Genomic DNA, 20,940 nt, shown 5'->3' on the forward strand with positions numbered 1-20,940 from the left:
ACGCTGTGGCTGAACGAGACTTGGGCCCGCCCAGTCAGCCCGAGGTGGGTGTTGATTGAGGGCGGTCATCCCCTCCCAGTTGCCTTCTCTGGAGGCTGTGCCGCTGGGCGTGATGCGGTCAAGGAGACGGCTACGCGAGAATAGGGGAGTGGGTCGCCCGAGGCTGCTCCCGGGCCCTAGGAAGCCCGCGATTATGAATGGTCCGGTCGGAGACGCGAGCGTCGCGGTTTCTCTGAGGACAGCGCGCTTCGCCCGAGCAGCCTGAGGAATGGATGTCGCGATGGCGAGGGCTGCTCCTCACCCCGGGCTGCTCCATACCCCTCGGGGCGGACCTCGGAACCCTCGCGGGTGGTTGGACCGCCTCTCCGGGAGAGGCCAGGCCGGAGCTCAGCCTTTCTGAGGCGGCCCCTCCGGCGGAGGACACGGGCTACATTTGAGTGCCCAGAGTGCCAAGAGGGGCTCCCTGTAGACATACAGCCCAAGCCACGTAGGTAATTCTAATAGTAGCTACATTTTTTAAAGAGTAAAGAGAAATCGGTGAAACTGCTTCTAATGATATATTTAATTTAGCCCATCCTATCATTTCAGCCTGTAATCAGTCTAAAACAATGAGATCTTTTACGCTCTGTCGTTGGTTCTAAATCTTGGAAATCCCGTATGTGTTTTAGAGTTAATAGCCCATCTCAATTTGGACTAGCCCCGTGTCAGGCGCCCAGTTGGTTGTGTAGCCTCATGTATATCGGACAGCAAAGTTCTGTAGAATACATGAACTTCAGGCCGAGAGCGGTGGTTCACGTCTATAATCCCAGCACTTTCGGAGGCCAAGGCGGGCGGATCACCTGAGGTCAGGAGTTCAAGACCAGCCTGGCCAACACGGCGAAACCCGTCTCCACTAAAAAAAAAAAAAAAGAAATTAGTCCGGCGCAGTGGCGCGCACCTGTAAGCCCAGCTACTCGGTAGGCTAAGGCAGGAGAATTGTTTGAACCCAGGAAGCGAGGTTGTGGTGAGCCGAGATCGCGCCACTGCACTCCAGCCTGGGCAACAGAGCAAGACTCCGTCTCAAGAGAAAAAGAGAGAAGAAAAGGAAAGAGGAGAGGAGAAAGGAAAAGGAAATGGACTTCAAATGATTGGGGAGTTCATTTCATCCAATCAGCCTTGTTACAGAATCGAATGTTGCGTGCTCAGAATCCAAGCCGCCAATAGCACACCAAATGAAGATGGCGTTTCAAAAAATATGGATCAAGTCGTGCTGGTCTTTTTGCTCAAAACCTTCCAGTGGCTTCCCTTAACTCAACAAAATTTAAACACCTTACTTTTTATTCTCTGAGGCTCTACCCCTACCTCTGATGTCCTGCCACACCCCCTTCTCTACCCTGCTCAGCCCGCTTTAGTCGCAATGACACATTTGATGTTCTAACAAGCATCTTTGGTTGGTAGTAAGTCAGAAACCCATTACTCTTCTGCTGGAAACATCTTTTTACTAGCTTGCTCCCTTACTTTTTGGATCTCTGCCCAAATGCCTTTGTAAGAGAGGCTTATCCAAACCCTCTTATCAAAAATAGTGCCTACCTTCCTAATTTCCTTACCAGGCATAACTTTTCTCTAGCAGTGTATTAGTTATCTACTACTCTGAATTAAATCACCCCCAAAATTGAGCATCAAGCTTTATTTCAGTTTCTGTATGTCAGGCATTTGAGTAGCTTAGCCGTATGGTTCTAAGATCTCATAAGGGGTTGCAGCGAACATGCTGTCCAAGGCTAAAGTCATCTGAAAGTCTGACTGTATTTGACTGTGAATGGGAAATCTCCCTTAAAGATGGTTCATTTACATAAACTGATAGCAAGAGGTTTTGGTTCCTTGAGAAGTGGGCCTCTCCATAGGGCTGCTTGAGTGCAGCGGAGAGCCACATGAAATTCATGGTCATGCCATGAATTTCTTTCATGACCTAGCCTTGGAAGTCACACAGTCGTTTCCACAATGTGGTGTTACTTACGCAGTTCAGCCCTATTTAATGTAAGAAGGGTTTACATAAGGGCATGAATGCCAGGAAGTTAGGGGCAGGGGGGTTTGAGGGGATCATTGGGAGATCGACTACCACTAGCATTTGTTGTTTGTCACTGATTTTCCAGGCCTAGCACTGGAAGTCCTGCATCCCAGGAAACCCCTCAATCCTGGGCAAACCAGGATGTCTAGTCACACTGCATGTGTTATCATCTACATCTAGATAGAGCACAAGCTGCATGAGAACAAGCACTCCTTTGTTGTATACCCTAATGCTAGAACAGTGCCAGCAGATCAACTCTTCAGTATTTGTTAAATGAATCTTTTGCAGTGCAAAAGTTGTCAGATAATTTATTATTTCTAGAAAACTTATTTTGAGATTATCAGTATCTTAAAATACCTGAGCCGTCTGGATGCTCACTTTGAGAAATGTAGCTAGTATTAGTCGTTAACTGGAATTAGCAAAGCAAGTTTATATTTTCAAGCTTCCCTAAAAAGTAAAGCAGAAGATGGCTATAAAAGTAAAGAACTTCTGGTTTTACTTTTGCCTATTACCATTCCAGCATCTGTTCTTCAGGTCATTATTTCCTCCCTGCTTCCTTTAATCTGTTTTCATGATCCTTCTATTTCAGCATCATTGAACTCTCCAGTTTCTTTACTTCTCTTTTTTAAAGCGGTGTTGTGTCCCCTGCCACACAATTTTCCAATGTACTGTTCTTCTGCAGTCTCCAAGACAACCTTATTGTTTCCCTGTAGCCTCCCTCTACATAAATATGGTAATCAGTAATTTTCCTGTAGCATTTTTTTCGTATGTCACTTTTTCTGTTCAAGAATCATTGTCTGTTGCTCATAAGATAGTTTAAATTCCTTCACCTGGCTTTCATATCTCCCATAATCTCTCCCACATGCTACATATTTTTTGTAACATTCTACTGGTTCTAAATTGATTAAGCCATTCCTACCCTCAAGAAGTTTTTTTCTTTTATGATTTCTTAGAGATGATAAATATTTACAGTTAACTGTAATAGAATGAAGCTGGATCTAGTACAATGAAATATAAAAAAAGGGGTAATGAGTATTTAGGATAGAGAAATCTCATCCCATTTGAGAGATCAGAAAAGTTTTCATTAAGGATTAAGCATTTCAGATGGATCCTAAAGAAGATGACTGTGGACTTTACAAGTGAAAAGGGAAGGGAACAGGTAGAAGAAATACTGTGGAGGGAGGAAAATGAAGGATGTTTTTAAGAAGAGTCTATCTAGGTTGGATGAAGCGTGGACTACAGACAAACAAGGGAAAATGAGACTAGAGAGAGCCACGATATCAATGGCTAAAGACTTGGATTCTTACGTTACCTGTTCATTCTTCATTTGGTAAACAATAGAGAGTCACAAAATGTTTCCCCTTATATGGCATCAGGAATAGAAGTGGGCCTTGAGCAGATCCAGCAGCAATCTCTGAAACTAATTGGAAAAAAAAACAAGAGTACGTCTACAGCCAATAGCTCCTTGGTAAATGCAAGCTGACTGCAAGGGACTGTGAGTAAAATCTCTCTACAGTACATCCTCTGCACTCTAAATGTGTCTAACCTCTGCTGATGTTACTGCTATCAAAAAAATATTACCAAATTGCTCACTCTCTGAAGAATTTAGATCTTCAGATCACGGATATAGTTTGTTGTTGTCCCCACGCAAATCTCATGTCATAATGTAATCCCAATGTTGGAAGCGGGCCCTGGTGGGAGTGATTGGATCATGGGTGTGGATTTCTCTTGAATGGTTTAGCATCACTCCCTTGGTGCTATTCTTGCAACAGTGAGCTCTCTCAAGGTGTGGTTGTTTAAAAGTATGTATCATCTCCCCCCTCGCTGTCTCTTGCTCCTGATTTTGGCATGTGAACTGCCTGCTCCCACTTTGCCTTCTGCCTTGAGTCTGCTCCTTGAGGTCTCTCCAGAAGCAGAGGCCACCATGCTTCCTGTACAGCCTGCAGTACCCTGAAACAATTAAACCTCTTATAAATTACCCAGTCTCAGGTATTTCTTTATAGCAATGTGAGAATGGACTAATAAAACCACCTATGACAAAGAAAATTAATTTGAAAGGACTGAAAATTAGAATTCCTTCATAGCCCTTAAAATAGTTCACGTAATTCTCAAACTACTAGAGTTATGGTGCACACTGTAAAGGTGACAGTACACACAGTAACATGGTTCTCTTTTCAGTCTTGGAAGACTTTGGAATATTCATCTTTGATCATTACATAATTTAAAAGCTAATAAAGTTGCCTTCAAGTCAGTTTGACTACTGATCACAATATTCTCTTGTGACAGGTTTACTGCTTTTCACATTCCTTTATTGCAGTGGCACCTTGATTTTTAAAAGGCAGACTATAAAGGCGATTGGGTTGGTTGAGGGTAACCTTTGGTAGGGGTAGCAAATATCGAAATATAAAAACGAATGTACACTTATCACATGGTTTACAGTTTCTGTGAATTCTGTGTTCATAAAAATGTTAAATCCTGTGAGGGATTTTCAATCCCCAATTGTTCTGGCTATCTACAAATGCAAAGTCTTCTCTTAACTTATTAAGAAATTGAAATTTACAGCAAAGCATATTTATCACAGCATTTAAAACAGTATAGATCAACTGGTTTCTACAGCCTTTGGAAAAAAAATCTAAAATAAAATCAGTATTTCTTAGTGAAATTCTGTTAAACCACTTAAAATTATGATCATTGTTAATGTATCAAAAATAAAACCAATATAATATACTAGTGTGATACATAAAAAAGGGAATAGGCTTTGGAGTCAGGCTGGCTTTTTCCCTGACTAGCTATGTGACCTTGGACAACTTATTTACCCTTTTCTTTGGCAAAAAGTTTTTAATACCACTTAACTGTAGTCATGAGGATTAAACAGGATCCTGTTTTCTATGTCTTAGACCAAGAGTTAGCATACTTTTCCCATAAATGGCCAGAGAGTAAATATGCTTTGTAGGCCTGGGGTCTCTGTCACAACTAATCAGCTTCTGTTATAGCATAAAAGCAGCTATAGATGATACATAAATGAGCATAGCTGTGTTCTAATTAAACATTATTTACAGATGCTGAAAATTGATTTTCATTTATTCTCATGTCACAAAATAGTCTTCTGATTTTTTTCAACTACCTCAAGATATGAAAATCATTCTTAGCTTGCAGCCCCTACAAAAACAAGTGGCAGGCTGGATTTGGCCCATGGACCATAGTCTGCCAACCCCGGCCTTAAGACACTTAATCCTTGCAACACTCTATGAGGTAAACGGTACTACAGCTTTATTTTGTAGATGAGGTAGATAGGTATGGAGTTATTAGGTGACTTTCTCAGAGTCCCGTAGCCAGTAGGTGTTACAACCGTAAAAATTACTATTCAAGAACTTTATGCTTGGTCCACAGAATCAACTGAAATAGTAGACATTTTTGCAACACTTCCATCCATTAATTCCACAAGGATTTATTGCACTATGAGGCTGATACAGTGCTAGACCCATTAAAAGAACCTTATGGTTTTTGTAAGCTGTTGCTTGTTGATACCTTTGTTTTAATGTTTAAAAGAATGACTCAGTTGAAACACAGGCAGGAAAGAAATCAGTATCTGGGTTTTATGCAGCATTTCCACCCCCACCAAACATGCTTCAGATACTTTTTTTTTCATTCATTCTTAAAACATCCCTGTGTGAGAAGGTAAGAATTAACTTCCCTATTTAATGTTTGGGGAAACAGGCTGAAGCTTGGGGATGTTATGTGACTTTGACACTTTGTCTTGGGGCCATAATGTTAACATTAGAACAAGAACTCATATTTTCAACATCTTAGTATAAATGCTACAATGGAAATGAATAATACACAAAAATATAGTTCTGAGGCATTCTAATTTCATCATAATACAAATGATCTAAGACAACAGTAGTTCAGTAAAGGTTTTCACAATAATTTCCTATCTTGCAATGAACACAGCTGAAGCAGTATACAGAAGTATACCCATCTAGATTATAAACAGATAATATAAATGTTAAAATCACTTTTTTTCTTAAATGTGGATTTCCTTCTTGACTAAAATTAGTAACATGCTGCCATTTGCCACTTTTTTAAATGGAAGAAAGTCACATTTATTTCAAATATAAGAGTGAGATGCCTAAATATGTTGAATATATTTGCCAATTACAAAACCTTATAAAAGTTTCTTTTCCTATTATTAAACTGGGGAGCAGGCAGTTTAAAAAAAAAAAAAAAAAAAAAAAAAAAAAAAAACATTTTGAAGCTACTATGTAGGGTAAGAAAAAAAAAAAAGGTATTTCAGAATAAGAATATTCAAGCCTGGATTGATCTTCCAAAACGAGCTTCAACTTCTTGAGCACTGCTTATTGCTTCAGATTAAAATACATGCTCAATGTATGGCTATTGTCATTGTGTGATTTTGCTTAGTACTTTCTATAGGAAGTAAGCAAAACTTTTCTACAGCTTTCAATTTAAAAAATATATATCCACGGTTCACATTTTAAATACTTCAGTCCACTTAGATTTTACAAACCACTCATTATCAGTTCTTTCAGATATTGGGGAAATATTGCTATTGATATTAATTCTCATGCTAAAGGATATGTAGTCCTGTGTTATATTGGATCAATCACATGGTTTATCTGCTACTTCATCTTTTAAAACCAGAAACAATGACCCCCCACCATCAAAGCATACACATAGGCACCAACAAAAACCTTCAACATCCTTGTGTTTGTTTGAATTAATAGCAGTGAGAAAGTACCATTACTGTATTGTGTAAATTTGTGGTCACACAGCCATATACAAATACAATTCATATATAATTATAATACTGCTGTCCCTAGAGAGCTGGCATGTCTCCTCTATAGTGGTGATAGCACATTTTTCTACTTTACCAACTTCCTTTCATCTCCACACCTTTTAATTGTAGTTATTAACATTTTATTCTAGATTGATTGATCATACCATCACAGATTATCAGCCCTTGAGTTAATCTTCTTGTAAAGTCATCTAGTGACTTATATTCTTTGATTACTTGGATTATTTAACTTGTCTTCCCCTCAGTGAAGAAACGGAAATGACCTTTAAACTTTTCGACTTTATAACCAAGAATATGGTTTGAAAGAAAGAAAGAAACATACACATAAAAAAAGAATACTGGTAATGACTATTTTATAAATATGTAACTGTATTTTTCTTCCTCTCCAGAAACTGCTATTGAGTAAAATTCAGGTATATTCCTCCAAAACCCACACAGTTCAGAGATTTTTCCAACACCAGGTTTCCATTTGTATTAAAATGGGCAAGATAATGAAGGCACAGGCTCACTTTTTATCAATAAAGGACATCAAACACAGTCATGAGGCACTAATGACATAAGCAATCACAAAAAGCAAGTGTTCAAAGTCTTCAGTAACTCTTCTCCCTTTAACATTTGGCAAAATTCAGTCTAGATATTTTAATACCTCAGAAAGAAAAAATAAATATTAAAATGTCAGATTACCTATAATTAGTCTTTAGAAATAAAAGGGATAAAATGAAAGGAAGAGAACACAGATTTCTTATATTCTTGGATTATCCTTCCTTTCTGAGGGTCTCAGATGTCTCTACGCATCTGCCAAAATGCCAGCTGTACCTGAAGATTTAAGAGATTTTTGGTAGCTGCTGGCATGGTCCCTCAACACTTAAAGTTTATATCACAAAAAAACAAAACTAGCTTGGTTTCAGCTTTTTAGTCCTTTGTTAAAAACCATGAATCAAATTTGGTTATTTAAAAATAATCTTTAAAAGTTTAAAATAAAGGAAAATATATATATTCTACCCAATAAGAAACAGATTTCATATTTATATTTAAATGGCAAATAAATATATTTTAAAACCAAGCAAGTTCCTCTCCTCTATACAGACTAAGAAAACAGAGTTATTATGTCTTTATTGCTGATGATCACATCACTCATATCAAGAAATAGTTTCACAATTTTAGGAGACATTTTTCATGACATAATATAAAAGATAAGGGTCTAACTTAAGTCTGAGCAGGCAGAATAGAGCTGTGCTCCCAACATCCCTATCACAAACATATGACAAATGAACCACAAAACAACTGAACCTGTTTACATCATAACCATTGTCTATGTGATATACAACTGCTTGCTTTCTATGGGTTAATACTACCCATTGCAAGACTAGGGATGGCAGTCAATGAAGCATGCTGCTTTACAAATAAACTTCAATCTACAACTGCAGAAATAACATGGAAATGTTTCAGTCTATCCAGAGTACTTAAATATACTTTAAATTTTTTTCTAAGAAATTAATTTTGATAGTATTTCCCAAGTCCTTCAACTGAGATACCTTGATAATTTCTTTTTACATCAGAATCTATCAGTTTAAAAAAATTTCCAGGTATTAGGAATAAGGAAGCTGATAACAGCACGTATTCACAATTAATTGTTAATATTTTTCAATGAGTTACAATAAACTGCTTTGCATGCTTGAAAAACTGTAAAAAGAAAAATATATAGAAGGATTTTAATAATTTGGTTTTTGTTTCTTTTTGCTTTAAAAACAACCCCTAATATTTATCTCTGACAACACATTGGTGTGTATAAAGTTCATTTCCATGCTTACTACACAAAAATAATGATCAGAAAGATCAGTCTATCAGTGTCAGCTGATATATATCCAATTAATTCACTGCAGGAGGGAAAATAAATCTAAAGTAATCATTAAAGCTTACAGTTCAATTTTTTTTTTTCTTTTCTTTTTCTCGTTTAAAATTTTTTTGGTGTTTTTTGTGCTGTGTTGCAAGCTGATTCCTATATTAATGGCCTCCAAGTAGATTTGAAAGGAAACCTGAAGACTTCTTATTTTGCTGTGCTTCTGCTTCCTGGTCTTGTGTAAGTCCCAATTCACTCTCTATTTGATCCAGCTCTGACTGGTCAAGTAGTTCAAAGTCATCACCTTCTTCAGTGTCTGTGTCCTCTTCTGGGCTGGGGGCAGCCTGAGAAAGTGCTTGCTGCACACCCTCTAACTGGTCTTTGATAGCTGCAGTCACTGCAGCTGTGATGACATCCCCAGCCAGGTTGCTCATCAAGTGAAAGGTTTGGTCACTGTTCAGAGGAAGAGTGAGACCAGCTGCTGATTGCATCTCTTTGCTTGGTCTGTGACCGCTATCCAACTGTTCCTTCTTTCTCTTGAGCTCAGTGGGCAAGCCAAGGCTTAATTCATCTTCATCATTTGTTCCCATGCCATTTTCTAGAGATGGAAAATCTGAAAGATCTCTAGAGAAAACTTCCTCACTAGGTCGGTCAAGATCTGTGAAATGCATAACAGAAGTTCAGACTTAGGCACCATGACAAATTTGAAATAAAAGTGCTGTCTAAATGATAGCACTTTTATCTGAACCCTCTGGGCAAGCTTGGCGTTCACTAGCCTCCTGAGTCAACTTGAATCCATTTAACCACATACTGAACTCCTCCTAATTCTGCAACACTCTTCTCCACAGGGACACAAATACTACACATCCATCTCCATATTTAGTTTCCTCTTAAGCACAAAACAATTTATGTACTGACCTAAAACTCACCTTTGTATGATACTAGCTTGAGGTTTTGACTAAAGTTTAAGCATTTACTATAAAAGTTCCCCATCCTGCTCCTACAGTGGGAATTATCTTAAGCCAATGGGTATATGTACATGAAATTTAAAATACTGTAATTGGAAGATTCCTTGGATTTTGGTTAATGCTATCCAGCCTCAGAATTTTCATATATAGAGATCTATTTCAGTGTCTATAACCTGTGTTTGTTTTAAGCAATGAAAAGAAGATACTGCTCCTTATATTCTATATAACCCAAGAGTTTATGGAAACATTGGCTCTCTGTAAGTATAGCTGAAACTGACCAGACCAAGATTTAGGACATTTGAAAGCAATGTCAGATTAGAAGGCTGATAGATTTTATTATTTTTACTTTTCAAATAAAACCTTATAACAGTTAACTCCCTGCAATAGTTATTTGAAATCTTCAATTAATGAAAAGCCTTATATGTGGCTTGGATTATTATTGCGTCTTTTGTTGAATAAATCTGAGATGGGATGCTTAACAACAAGATACTTGTTATTGTTGTTCTTTAAAATATGACCTCAAATTGTAGGTACTGAGAGTTTGTAGAGCCTGAATGACCTTCAGCAATGCTCTGATGTACTTTAAAGGTAAGGAAATTGAAATCCACAAAAATTATGTCACCTATTCAAGGTCATAGAGTTAGGTGGTGACAAAGGCAAGACTCTACTTGGGTCTTCCACCTTCCAAACCCATGTTTTTTCAAACACTGCACAGCCTCCCTCCCTCTTTCCTTTAGAAATAGAAAAATGTGTGTTTGGAACATAAGTATAAAATAGTTCATTCACCCTCCTCCTTTACAATCTGCTCATATGTTCAGTATATGGCCAAAACAAGGTAATCCAGTGAGACTAGCAAAAGTTAAGTTGCTGCACAAGCACTGACTCTCAGTTTGAGTTATGGATGTAATTTGCATTATAAAGAATATTGTGCTCTCCTGTTTTTAATTGTACTTAATTATTATAAACAAAGAATATACTGGATAAAGAAAATGTGGCACACATACACCATGGAATACTATGCAGCCATAACAAAGGAACGAGATCATGTCCTTTGCAGGGACATAGATGGAGCTGGAAATCATTATCCTTAGCAAACTAACACAGGAATAGAAAACCAAACACTGCATGTTCTCACTTATAAGTAGGAGCTGAATACTAAGAACACATAGACACAATGGTGGGGAACAGCGCACACTGGGGCCTGTCAGAGTTAGGGGTGGGAGGAGGGAGAGCATCAGGAAGAATAGCTGATAGATGCTGGGCTTAATACCTAGGTGATGGGATGACCTGTGCAGCAAACCACCATGGGACATGTTTACCTATGTAACAGACCTGCACATCCTGCACATGTAGCCCTGAACTTAAAAGTTGGAAATAAAAATAAAAAGCTTTTTTAACTTTGAAGCAAATGTGAGAAACTCTGGAGTCAGCTTTGGACTTAGGGAATTTGCCCTCCATACTTCAGCCCCTTTTAATGAGGCCTAGGCCTAAATGTATAGGATTAGCTTCTCTCTTTCTCTCCCACCATTGTCGCTTAGGACATTTCAAAGACATTTCAGGAGGTAATTTTTCAATTTTTTATTTTTTTTTAATAAAGGCAGATTTGGACATTGGCTAATTTAGATTTTTTTCCCCTCATACTTTTTTATAAACAGCTTTTGGTAATTCATACACCCCAAAAATCACCCTTCTAAAGTGTATAATTCAGTGTTTTTTAGTATATTCACAAAGCTGTACAAACAGCATTACTATTTAAACCTAGAACACTTTAAAAAGGAACTTTTCTACTTCCCACAATAGCCAAGTAATATTTCACTGTATAGATATGGTGGTAACATTTTATTTATCCATTAGTATTTTGACAGAAGTTAAATAGTTTTGTATGCACTTATAAAACATAAACGTATCCAGAAATATTAGCATACCATCAGAAGTGTCTGTCTGTGGAGTATATCCTTCTGAAAGGTTGAAGGTCCCATTATCAGTCCAGGAAACCTCTGAGACATCTGTGTCAGACACGGACAACTCTTTGGCAGCAACCGTGAGGCTAATCTGTGTTAATATAAATAAATACCAGCAGCACATTTTAAACTGCTGCAGGGAATATTTTGAAAAATCTATACAAACCCCCAAAATTTCAGAGTAATAAAAACCAGATGGATATTTTTCTTTTGAAATCATTCAATCATCTTACAGAAATATAAGGAGTCTATTAGGAAGCTCATTCAGCTTTGGCTTTTTAGTAGTAAATACCTTTACAATCAAACCACACAGGAACAAATTGAAAACTAAACAACAAATACCTTAGGACAAAGAGCTGAAAAGTCTAATTCACTGTCTTCTTTGTGACTTTTTTCTTTATCTGCTTCTGTTGAGAAAAAAATTGGAAGCTTTCAGTTTCCTAGCCAACTTAGACATAGTGTATTTATTTTATTATGTATTCTTACCCCACATTTCTCATAGTCTAAAACGCCTCCATAAAATTAAATGTTTGCATATAACAAGCTTCACATATTTGCAAAAGAAACGATACACCTTAGTGGTTCTTTTAATATTGTCCATGAAACAGCAAAAGCATCCTCCCTGGGAACTTTTTAGACATGCAAATTCTCAGGCCCTACCCTAGACCTACTGAATCAGAAACTCTGGGCTGGGGCCAAGCAGTTTATCTTTTAATAAGCCCTCCAGGTGACTTTAATACATTCTAGTTTGAGAACCTAGACGGTCATAAGCCAAGTTAAAAAGTAAAAGGTGATTATACTGGCTTTTCCTTTGTTTTCTTTTCCTTCCCCTGTGCTTTCAATCACTTCTTACACAGCTTCCACACTGTTAGCACTGCTTATGTAATTTTATATTTGCGATAGTCCAACCCAAAATAAAGCAAAGTTAAGTAAATCATAAATAGCAAAATAAAGAGTGTTGAAGCCTTTTCTTTCTACCCTGACAGTCTGGATTAAAAAGTCAGCTTATTTAATTGTATATTTGAGAAAAGAATGAAAGCCTAAATAGGAAAAGACTACATGTATGTATATATTACCTTGAGGGAGATTCGCTTCTATAATAATACTTAGTAAAAGACTAAAAGTATCCTCAAATGTATTAAAGGAACTTCCTAAAAATAGCCCACTAATGTCTCATTTCATGCATAGAATCTAAAATATAAACTTTACCTACCAGATCTCTCACGTTTCTTCTGATTAATGTATTCTCCGATTCCAAAATCTAGTTTCAGCAGAACTGACTTAATTTTGCTGTATATTTTTTGTCCAATATCATTACATTTAAACAATGGACACAAAAATGCACATAGTACTGGAAGAAAAATGAGAGTATAGGTAAAATGCCTTTCCTTTCAAAAGGCTACATACATTTCAAAATACGGTTTCTTTACTGAAAAATTTAAGCTTTTTTTAAAGGGAAATGCCTCTGTTAAATGTTTATAATTTCCATTCTTTTTCTATAAGGTAAACGTTTTCTACCACGACCCACAAACACACACATGCATACTTACACACACACAATGCTCACCGTCACTGTTTTCAGATACAATCAGATCAGCTCCCTCCTTTTACTCTCAAAATTTATAGAGAAACTACATGCCTTCCAGACAACAGACCTGGTTTAACTATGTATTCAATGCCATTTCACCATGGGAAAGTTATAGCCTCTCAATAATATTAGGATAATAACATTATTTCTTGGGGTTGTTGTAAAGTAGAAATGAGATCAAAGCAAACCATCTGAATAATGCCTTGCCCAAATTATTCTCTCAATCCCTAGTCCTCTTCTCCTTCACCTCCTAAGCAATGTAATCAAGAGGCTGTATGAGTTCTTTTGGTGAGAATGGATTTGAGCTCTATTTGCCATTTGCATTATGCATTACGAATACAAAAAGAAACAAAGATTGCCATACTTTAGGTCTTGTATTCCTAATCTTTATTGATGTGTTCTTTTTAGGAAATGTCCCCTATTATATTTTGAAATAGAAGTTACAAATTCAAATACGTGTAGAGGCCAAGAAACTGTATGTAAATTTTGTAAGAATAATTGGAAAATATGGGGTATGTTAAGTGGAGAGTGCCTGCCCCATAGAAAGGTAGCAGTGCCAGATCATAGTAGCATAGTTTTCAGGTGAAGCAGAAAATCCACACTTTATAATAACATTTTTGAGTGACTGCTGATGTATAATAAAATACATGTATTTAAAGTGTACAATTTGATAAATTTTGACATATGCATACAACTAAGAGGCCATCACTGTAATCAAGATAGTGAACATGTCTACCACCCCCAGAAGTTTTCTCATGTTCATATTCATCCTTCCTTCCAGTCTCCTGCCTCTTCTCCCTACCCCCTCCCACCTCATCCCCAGGCAACCGCTGATCTGCTTTGTCACTACAGATTAGTTTGAATTTTCTATTAATTTGAATAATATATAAATGGAATCATATTCTTTCATCTGGCTTCTTCTACTCAGTCTAATTATTTTAAGATTTCTCTTTAGTGTTGTATGTATCCATTTTTAGTGCCAAGTAGTAATCCATTATATGGATATACCACAGTTTGCTTACCCATTCATCCTATTAATGGATGTATGGATTATATTCTGCTTTTTGCTACTACAAATAATATGTTGTGAACATCTGTGTCTTTGTACTTTTCATTTCTCTTGGGTAAGTACCTGGTTGTGAGATGGATTTGTCATGTAGTAGTTTTAAAGAGACTGCCAAACTGTTATCCAAAGTGATTTTAACATTCTACCTACCCTCCAACAGTATGTGAGAATTCCACTTGCTCTGTATCCTTCCTAATACTTCATATCGGTATTTTTAATTTTAGCCATTCGGTAGGGATGCAATGGTATTTCATCGTGGTTGTAATTATTTTTTTTGAGCCAAAGAACATGCATTAAGGCAAAGGTGTTGGTGTGTTTTTGGGAGGTGGGGCATACAGCTTTATGGATAGTTTTACTGACAAAATTTAACATTAAATTATTCACTTATAATTCTGCCTTTTGCAGCTATTCTTCCAATTTTAAAATATAGACATGTCTCTAAGAAAATGGAGAAACTTTGTACAGCAGGAGATTAAAGAATAATCAACTTACATTATAGATAAGAACTCATCCCTCCTCCTCAAACTACAGAAGGTCTGTTGACCATAAATGAAACCATATGCATCACAAAAATTAGCCACATGTTCTAGTATACTTACACAGTAGATAGCTGAGTATAACCCCAGGAATGTAACTTCCCAAGATTGTAAAAAATGTGCACACACTACAGACCAGGAGACAAAACTAGAAATAATAGAAATAACATGGGATAGTTATGCATACCACCAAGATATTTTAGAGCACAGGATACACACACAATTGTAAATCTATATGTGACCTCTCAGATTATTACAGATTTTTTCCAAAAAACATTATTTTGTACTAAGGGCTAATGACTGCTGCATTCAACCAGCCTTAGTCCATTTCAACACTCGGTAATAATCATTTTGAAGACACAGGAACTAATTTCTGGCACAGATAGTAACAACTTCCATTACTCATGCCTGTGGCTATATTACTGCCAGGTGTAAGAGAACAGAAAGCTATTATGTCCCCAGAAACTTCTTTTACTTCACTCATTTAAGGAAATTATTGTGGCCTGGTAACTACATCTGAAAGTTCAAACTACCACTGTAAGCCCACTGAAATTCATAAAAACACGGCAAAACCCATGTTACAGAAATTAGAGGTATCTATACAAATATAATGTAGTTTACACAAATCTAACATAATTCATAGCTGCTAAGCTGACAGGATAAATTTATGGCCATCATTAGCCTCTTTCCTAACCATATGTACCCCTCAAATTGACCCCACTTCTAAGTCACCTAGAAACAAACTGCCATTGAAATGAAACTCCTACAGTAACATCTGTTTATTTTCCTTCTCTCTGTCATTTACAGTTTAAAAAAATCTTGGTTGTTTTAAAAAATTTAAAAACAATCAGAAAATGTCCTTAATTCCCTTTAGAAACACCCAGGTAGAAAAATTTTCCCATAAAGTCATCACCTGATTTTTCACACTCCAGTCTTAAACTGTCTTACATTTTTGCATCATCTTTAAATGGTGATAGTAAATTAAACTGATAAGTAAGCAAAGTAAATTCATTAAGGGAGTTTTTTAAAGACACAGGAGGAAGGAATATATACCTCTGACCAATAACTGATTATTATAAAGAGCAAAGGGGTCTAAATGTAAGTTTAATTTTGATTTTTCATTCTTTACTACAGTTAATAAATTAGTCAAAAGTAGAATAGAGGAACTGTGGAACAAAATTGAGAGCTGTTTCTAAAACAGCAAGGGCCCTTGAAAGAATTTGGAATTCTATAAATGAAATGGAAAGGCCATAAAAGTCAAAGGAACAAATAAGCCAATAAAAGCATTACTATATCCAGAATTTAGTTTTACAAAGGGATTTCATATTATGCTCTACATTTGTAGCATCATCATTTTAAGCTCATTGACTTGGGCACATTAACACAACCCAATGCAGAAGTTTGAAGTTTAGAATCTTCCAAAAATATATTTAACCACTTCAGTAAAATCAACATCGACAGAACATCATGCCCCAAATATAGATACCTATGCTAAAAAATGCCTTCAGTGATTTAAAAAAATGCATCCAAATGCCATACAGTCACTTTAATACACTCAAAATGTGTCTAAGCATAGTTCTATTATTTAATACTACTGAAGTTATGAGGCTGCCCATACAAGGTACAAAGACAGAGATTTTCAATGCTGACATTCCTAGCTCTTCATTCTATCCACAGGTGGATATTCCAGAAACTTGAAAGCAACACTGGAAGAGACAAGGTCTGTTGATGGTTCTGCACCTCACCCAGGCTATCAAGACAGTCAATCAGAATTAAACTGCCTCTACACATAAAATAATACAAGTATGTGCAGCACTCCATGTAATCCCTTTCCGACCACATAAGACACTTCCCCTCATGGGTTTTATCTTAATTGGAAAAAATACTCATTTTGTTTATATGAATGTTTTTGCCAAAAGTTTTCTTTCTTAAATAAATCATACAAGAATCTCCACTTTTTAGCTTGAAAATAAGATTCAGTTGTTTCCAAAAGCATAAAGAACTATGTATTCATTTCATATCCCTTTGACTTCAGCACCAGGCTAAATACGATAACTGAAGACTTTTTTTCTCCCTAGTCTGGTTGATAAGACCAATCACTATTCATTCTAGCTAATGAGCTAGATAAATATGTATAAAATGTAAAAACAATCCAGTTTCAAAATGTGAGGCTGAGGATTTTCTAGTGTTCGCACATTCATAGTTCTGAATCTTGCTGATACCAGCTTTTATGGTGTATGTTCTTAGTATATTATCTTTAAAATTGGAGAAATCTCATAAGGTGATAAAAATAGGTTAGTTCATTTGTTTCCAAGTAACTGAACATTTTAAAACATACTCCTTTACTGGAAAACTTGCCTTGCCAGGGCTCTGCTGTTTAAAAAGAGACATTTCTTGAAGAAATATGCTGAAATTCATCCATGATTCTGCAATACAGTGGCTGAGCCTGGGTCTTTCATCTGGTTGGGAATTGATGACTTCCCAGCTAAAGAGACAAAAAGAAAAAAATATTGCCAAACTTTAGATTATTCATTCAACATTTATGGCTTTGGCAAATACTTATTGAGCATCTATTGCTGCCACACCCTCTGGAAAAGCCCTGAATTCAAAAGTGAAACATCATACACCTGCTTCAGGAAACTCACATGCCAAAAGAAACAATTAGCTGTCTAATTAATTATCTATTTACAACCAGGGAAACATTAAGGGAGAACAAGGTGAGGCTTAGGGACATCTTTAATGAAGAGTCATTTTTAAACTCAGATTTGGGATGATCAGCAGTTTAATCACAGGGTTCCAGATAGAACAATATGCAGTTTATGTAGAGGCCCTGGGGTGGGAAGAAGCTTAAATGTGCTGTCCTGTTGAGTCCCAACATGGCTCCAGCAAAGTCAACCAGAAGAACAGGTGAAGCTGGAGAGGTAAGAGGAGACTGGGTCATGGAAGGCCTTGTAGGGATTTGTTAAAAACTTCTTAAATCTCAAAGATTGGGAAACCATAGTACTTTTAGAGAAACCTTGGAATTAAGCATATAATATTAAGAATAAACACCAACAATGTATTTTCAATATATACCATGGTTGGACAACTCTATAGAAAACTGTTAAAAGGATCTCACAATACCCTCTATTTTTCTAGAATACATTTTCCTAATCATCATCTAGAATGTGTTGAGTGTGATGCATAGGCCAGCAATGAGCTTTCTCTCTGCCCTCATTTTCCACACAGCTTAAAACTAGAAACAGTCACTGCAGGAGGAAGATACATGCAAATACATGTCATTCCCTAACATTACAATGACATAAAGCTTCATTCCCACTCTTGGCAATCCTAACTCATAAAAACATACCAGTTCAAACAAGCCTGTTAAGGATCCTCAAATTCATTCATTTAAGAGATAATTAAGAGATAAGTGCCTACCATGTTGAAGGCACTGCCACGGAGCTATGGTTAAGGCAATAACAAAAGCCGCAAAGTTTCTAGCAGAAGACACGAATTGTTAGTGAACTATCATCTGAGCTATGGTAGGGTACCAGGGTGAGGCTTATCTCTGGATTCAACTCCAGTAGCCCTAAGACAAAACTACCTTCACCCTTAGATGCTCAACTATACAGAAATTTGTGTACATATAGATTCTGTGACTTTTAATATATTTTGCAAAGTAAGGCAATTTGTAAATTATAATTCCTTTTTTAAATATAAATTTTAATCCAAGTTTAAATGAGTACAATAGCATTTAAAAAGGGGGGAAGTATACCATTTTCCTTCCTCTTTGTTCTTTCAGCCTCAACCAATGCTATGGAGAGTCACTGAGCTACCAGTTGTCCAGGCTGATGTTATTCCTACAGGTAGATTTCCTGTCTGTCATAAGAAATGAACTTTTGGGGATGTCAAGCTATCAGGTAGTGGTTTATGTGTCCAGTAACTCTACCCACTCTTGAATCACCGAGCAAATCTGTTTTCATTCATGACCATAACTGGCACCAGGTTTGCATACCCCATGATTCCACATCTATTAAACACTAAATGCATAGCTAAGACGCAGACATCTGTAGCAAAATCTTACCAATGTATCTGCTTAGTGGGAAAAGATTTTTCACAGCAGAGCAAAGGCTACATGGCAAAGGAAATATAAGATTATTAAAATGCAGTCTGTTTTCTCAGAACAACATAGATTTGCTGCAAATTGGCACAGACAGGCTAGGCTACTGTTTAATGGGACCATGAATATGGCAGAAAACATCTTAATTTCTGCTCCCTATGCATATTTAATAATTATTTAAGGATTCGTCTGAACTGTTTGCCAAATATAATTCTAACAAAAATCAATGAAAAGCTATAATGGAAGGATCTGTTATTTTCTTTTAAAGATTAAGGTAGAATAAATGAACAGTTTATAACTCCTGGCTTCAAACAGTCCTCCCCTCTTGGCCTTCCCAAGTGCTGGGACTACAGGCATGAACCACTGTACAAGGACAAAAAAATAATTTTTGAATGAATGGTACTTTGTACAGCTGGAACTTTGTTCTAATATATCATCTTTAGGATTCATGTCTTGGAAGTGACACCATATTTGTATACATATTTTTTAAATCACTGCTTAAGTAAATGTCCCCAAACTGTAAAAGAGCCTAGTATACTACTAAACTGTCACTAGAGAGATAATGTTAAATCAAAGACTTCATATAACTTAAGGTGTTTTACAGAGATGACAATGAAATAACTAAAAACTCTCTTTTGCATGTAAGGGTTTTCCACAGTGAACTTCAAGTGGTCACCATCTATCCATTAATTTATTCATTTATTCAATAAAAAGTTATTACATTCCCACTTTGTGTCTTGTATTACACCAAATGTGGAAAATATTGTTATTTCAAAAACTTGAATGCTGGTAGCACTATTCCTCTCTTTGTGTGTATAGATAAACATTATTTGCTGGAAAGAAAAAAATACTCTGACTATTTTCCATAGTCATAAGAAAACACTCTAAATTACATTTTTCCCCTTTTAAAAAGCCTCATGTAATAGTTTTTGGGACAATAAATTTCATCATTACTTATATTTTTATTAACACAATAAATTATAATTGATATTTTAATTGTTATAATCACACACAGAAATGGAAAATTCATTGTGTACAATTTGAAAATACTATCTAACCAAATGGGTTGGTAAAGAGTAATAAGTGTTTGAAATAAAAATAAATGTTCAGACTGTGCTGAATAAAATGTAATGGCAATATATATGATTTAAAAAGAAAATGTGAGTTCCATGGTAAAGAAAAGATGTCACTCCACACTTCTTTAAATGAGAAATGGACAAAAAACAGGTGCTCTCTGGGAGTTTAATAATAGTTTTAAATTGCCCAGTGATTAATTCTGAATACCACAGGAACTCACATTTCTATAGTCTTCCAGTGAATTTACCATTAACTTATGTCACCACAGTTCAATTTAGGTTATATAGAATTAGATAATTTGGCATGAGTCGGGACAACTGATGTCAGCTTTTCAAATTCCCTTATTTTATAGGTGAAGAATGTGAAATTCAAGTTTTTGCAGCTAGTGTGAGGCAGAGCCAAGACCCAAGGCCAGGACTCTTGAGTTTCCAATACAGTTCTAATCCTTTAAAATGGTGAATAAATTCAATGGCATCCTTTGAAGAGACCACGTGGCAATTCAGAATGAGAAGGAACATGTCTTGTTCCTCCCCACTCCTTCCTAGAATCAAAAGAGATGAGGTGTGATTGACCAATACCAAGGTGTCACCATGTAGGACCAACCCTTTCCAGGAAAACAGAGCACTTCACGTGCAGAATCCAAATACTCAGCAGAAACCAAGACCCATGGTTGGTTGACATTTAACACAGGTGTCATCTGCACACACACTGAGTTGCTCCATAATGAAACTCTAGGTTTTCCTAGAGAGCCTTATTTGGAAAACACATAACGAGAAAAAAGATCTCCTGTGACTGCTGGGCAAGGCTTGGGGAACAGATCTTTTCCATGGTGTGTGGCTGTCTTCCCACCATCCTTGGCACTGATCACCATGCAACGTAAGGCCCAACTAACATAAAAAGAAATGAAAATACCTAAGGCTTCAAAATATTTTAAGTTTGTACTAA

General features: G+C 36.5%; 1 protein-coding gene across 2 annotated transcripts in view; it reads right to left on the reverse strand.

Annotated features, from left to right (window-relative positions):
- Positions 1–7,193: 7,193 nt before the first annotated feature.
- RETREG1 (reticulophagy regulator 1) overlaps positions 7,194–20,940 on the reverse strand; it is a 143,180-nt gene continuing 129,433 nt past the window's right edge. For both annotated transcript variants that reach the window (XM_064375880.1, XM_012475267.3), the window contains 6 exons: positions 17,175–17,301; positions 14,880–14,964; positions 12,840–12,977; positions 11,969–12,033; positions 11,591–11,717; positions 7,194–9,355 (listed from right to left, as the gene is read on the reverse strand). In XM_064375880.1, the coding sequence (XP_064231950.1) occupies positions 8,862–9,355; positions 11,591–11,717; positions 11,969–12,033; positions 12,840–12,977; positions 14,880–14,964; positions 17,175–17,301 (1,036 nt within the window). In that variant the 3' untranslated portion in view covers positions 7,194–8,861. The remainder of the gene's footprint in view (positions 9,356–11,590; positions 11,718–11,968; positions 12,034–12,839; positions 12,978–14,879; positions 14,965–17,174; positions 17,302–20,940) is intronic.

The sequence above is a fragment of the Aotus nancymaae genome, unplaced genomic scaffold (assembly GCF_030222135.1).
Source record: "Aotus nancymaae isolate 86718 unplaced genomic scaffold, 86718_ANA_hifiasm-v0.15.2.pri h1tg000014l, whole genome shotgun sequence".
Lineage (NCBI taxonomy): Eukaryota > Metazoa > Chordata > Mammalia > Primates > Aotidae > Aotus > Aotus nancymaae.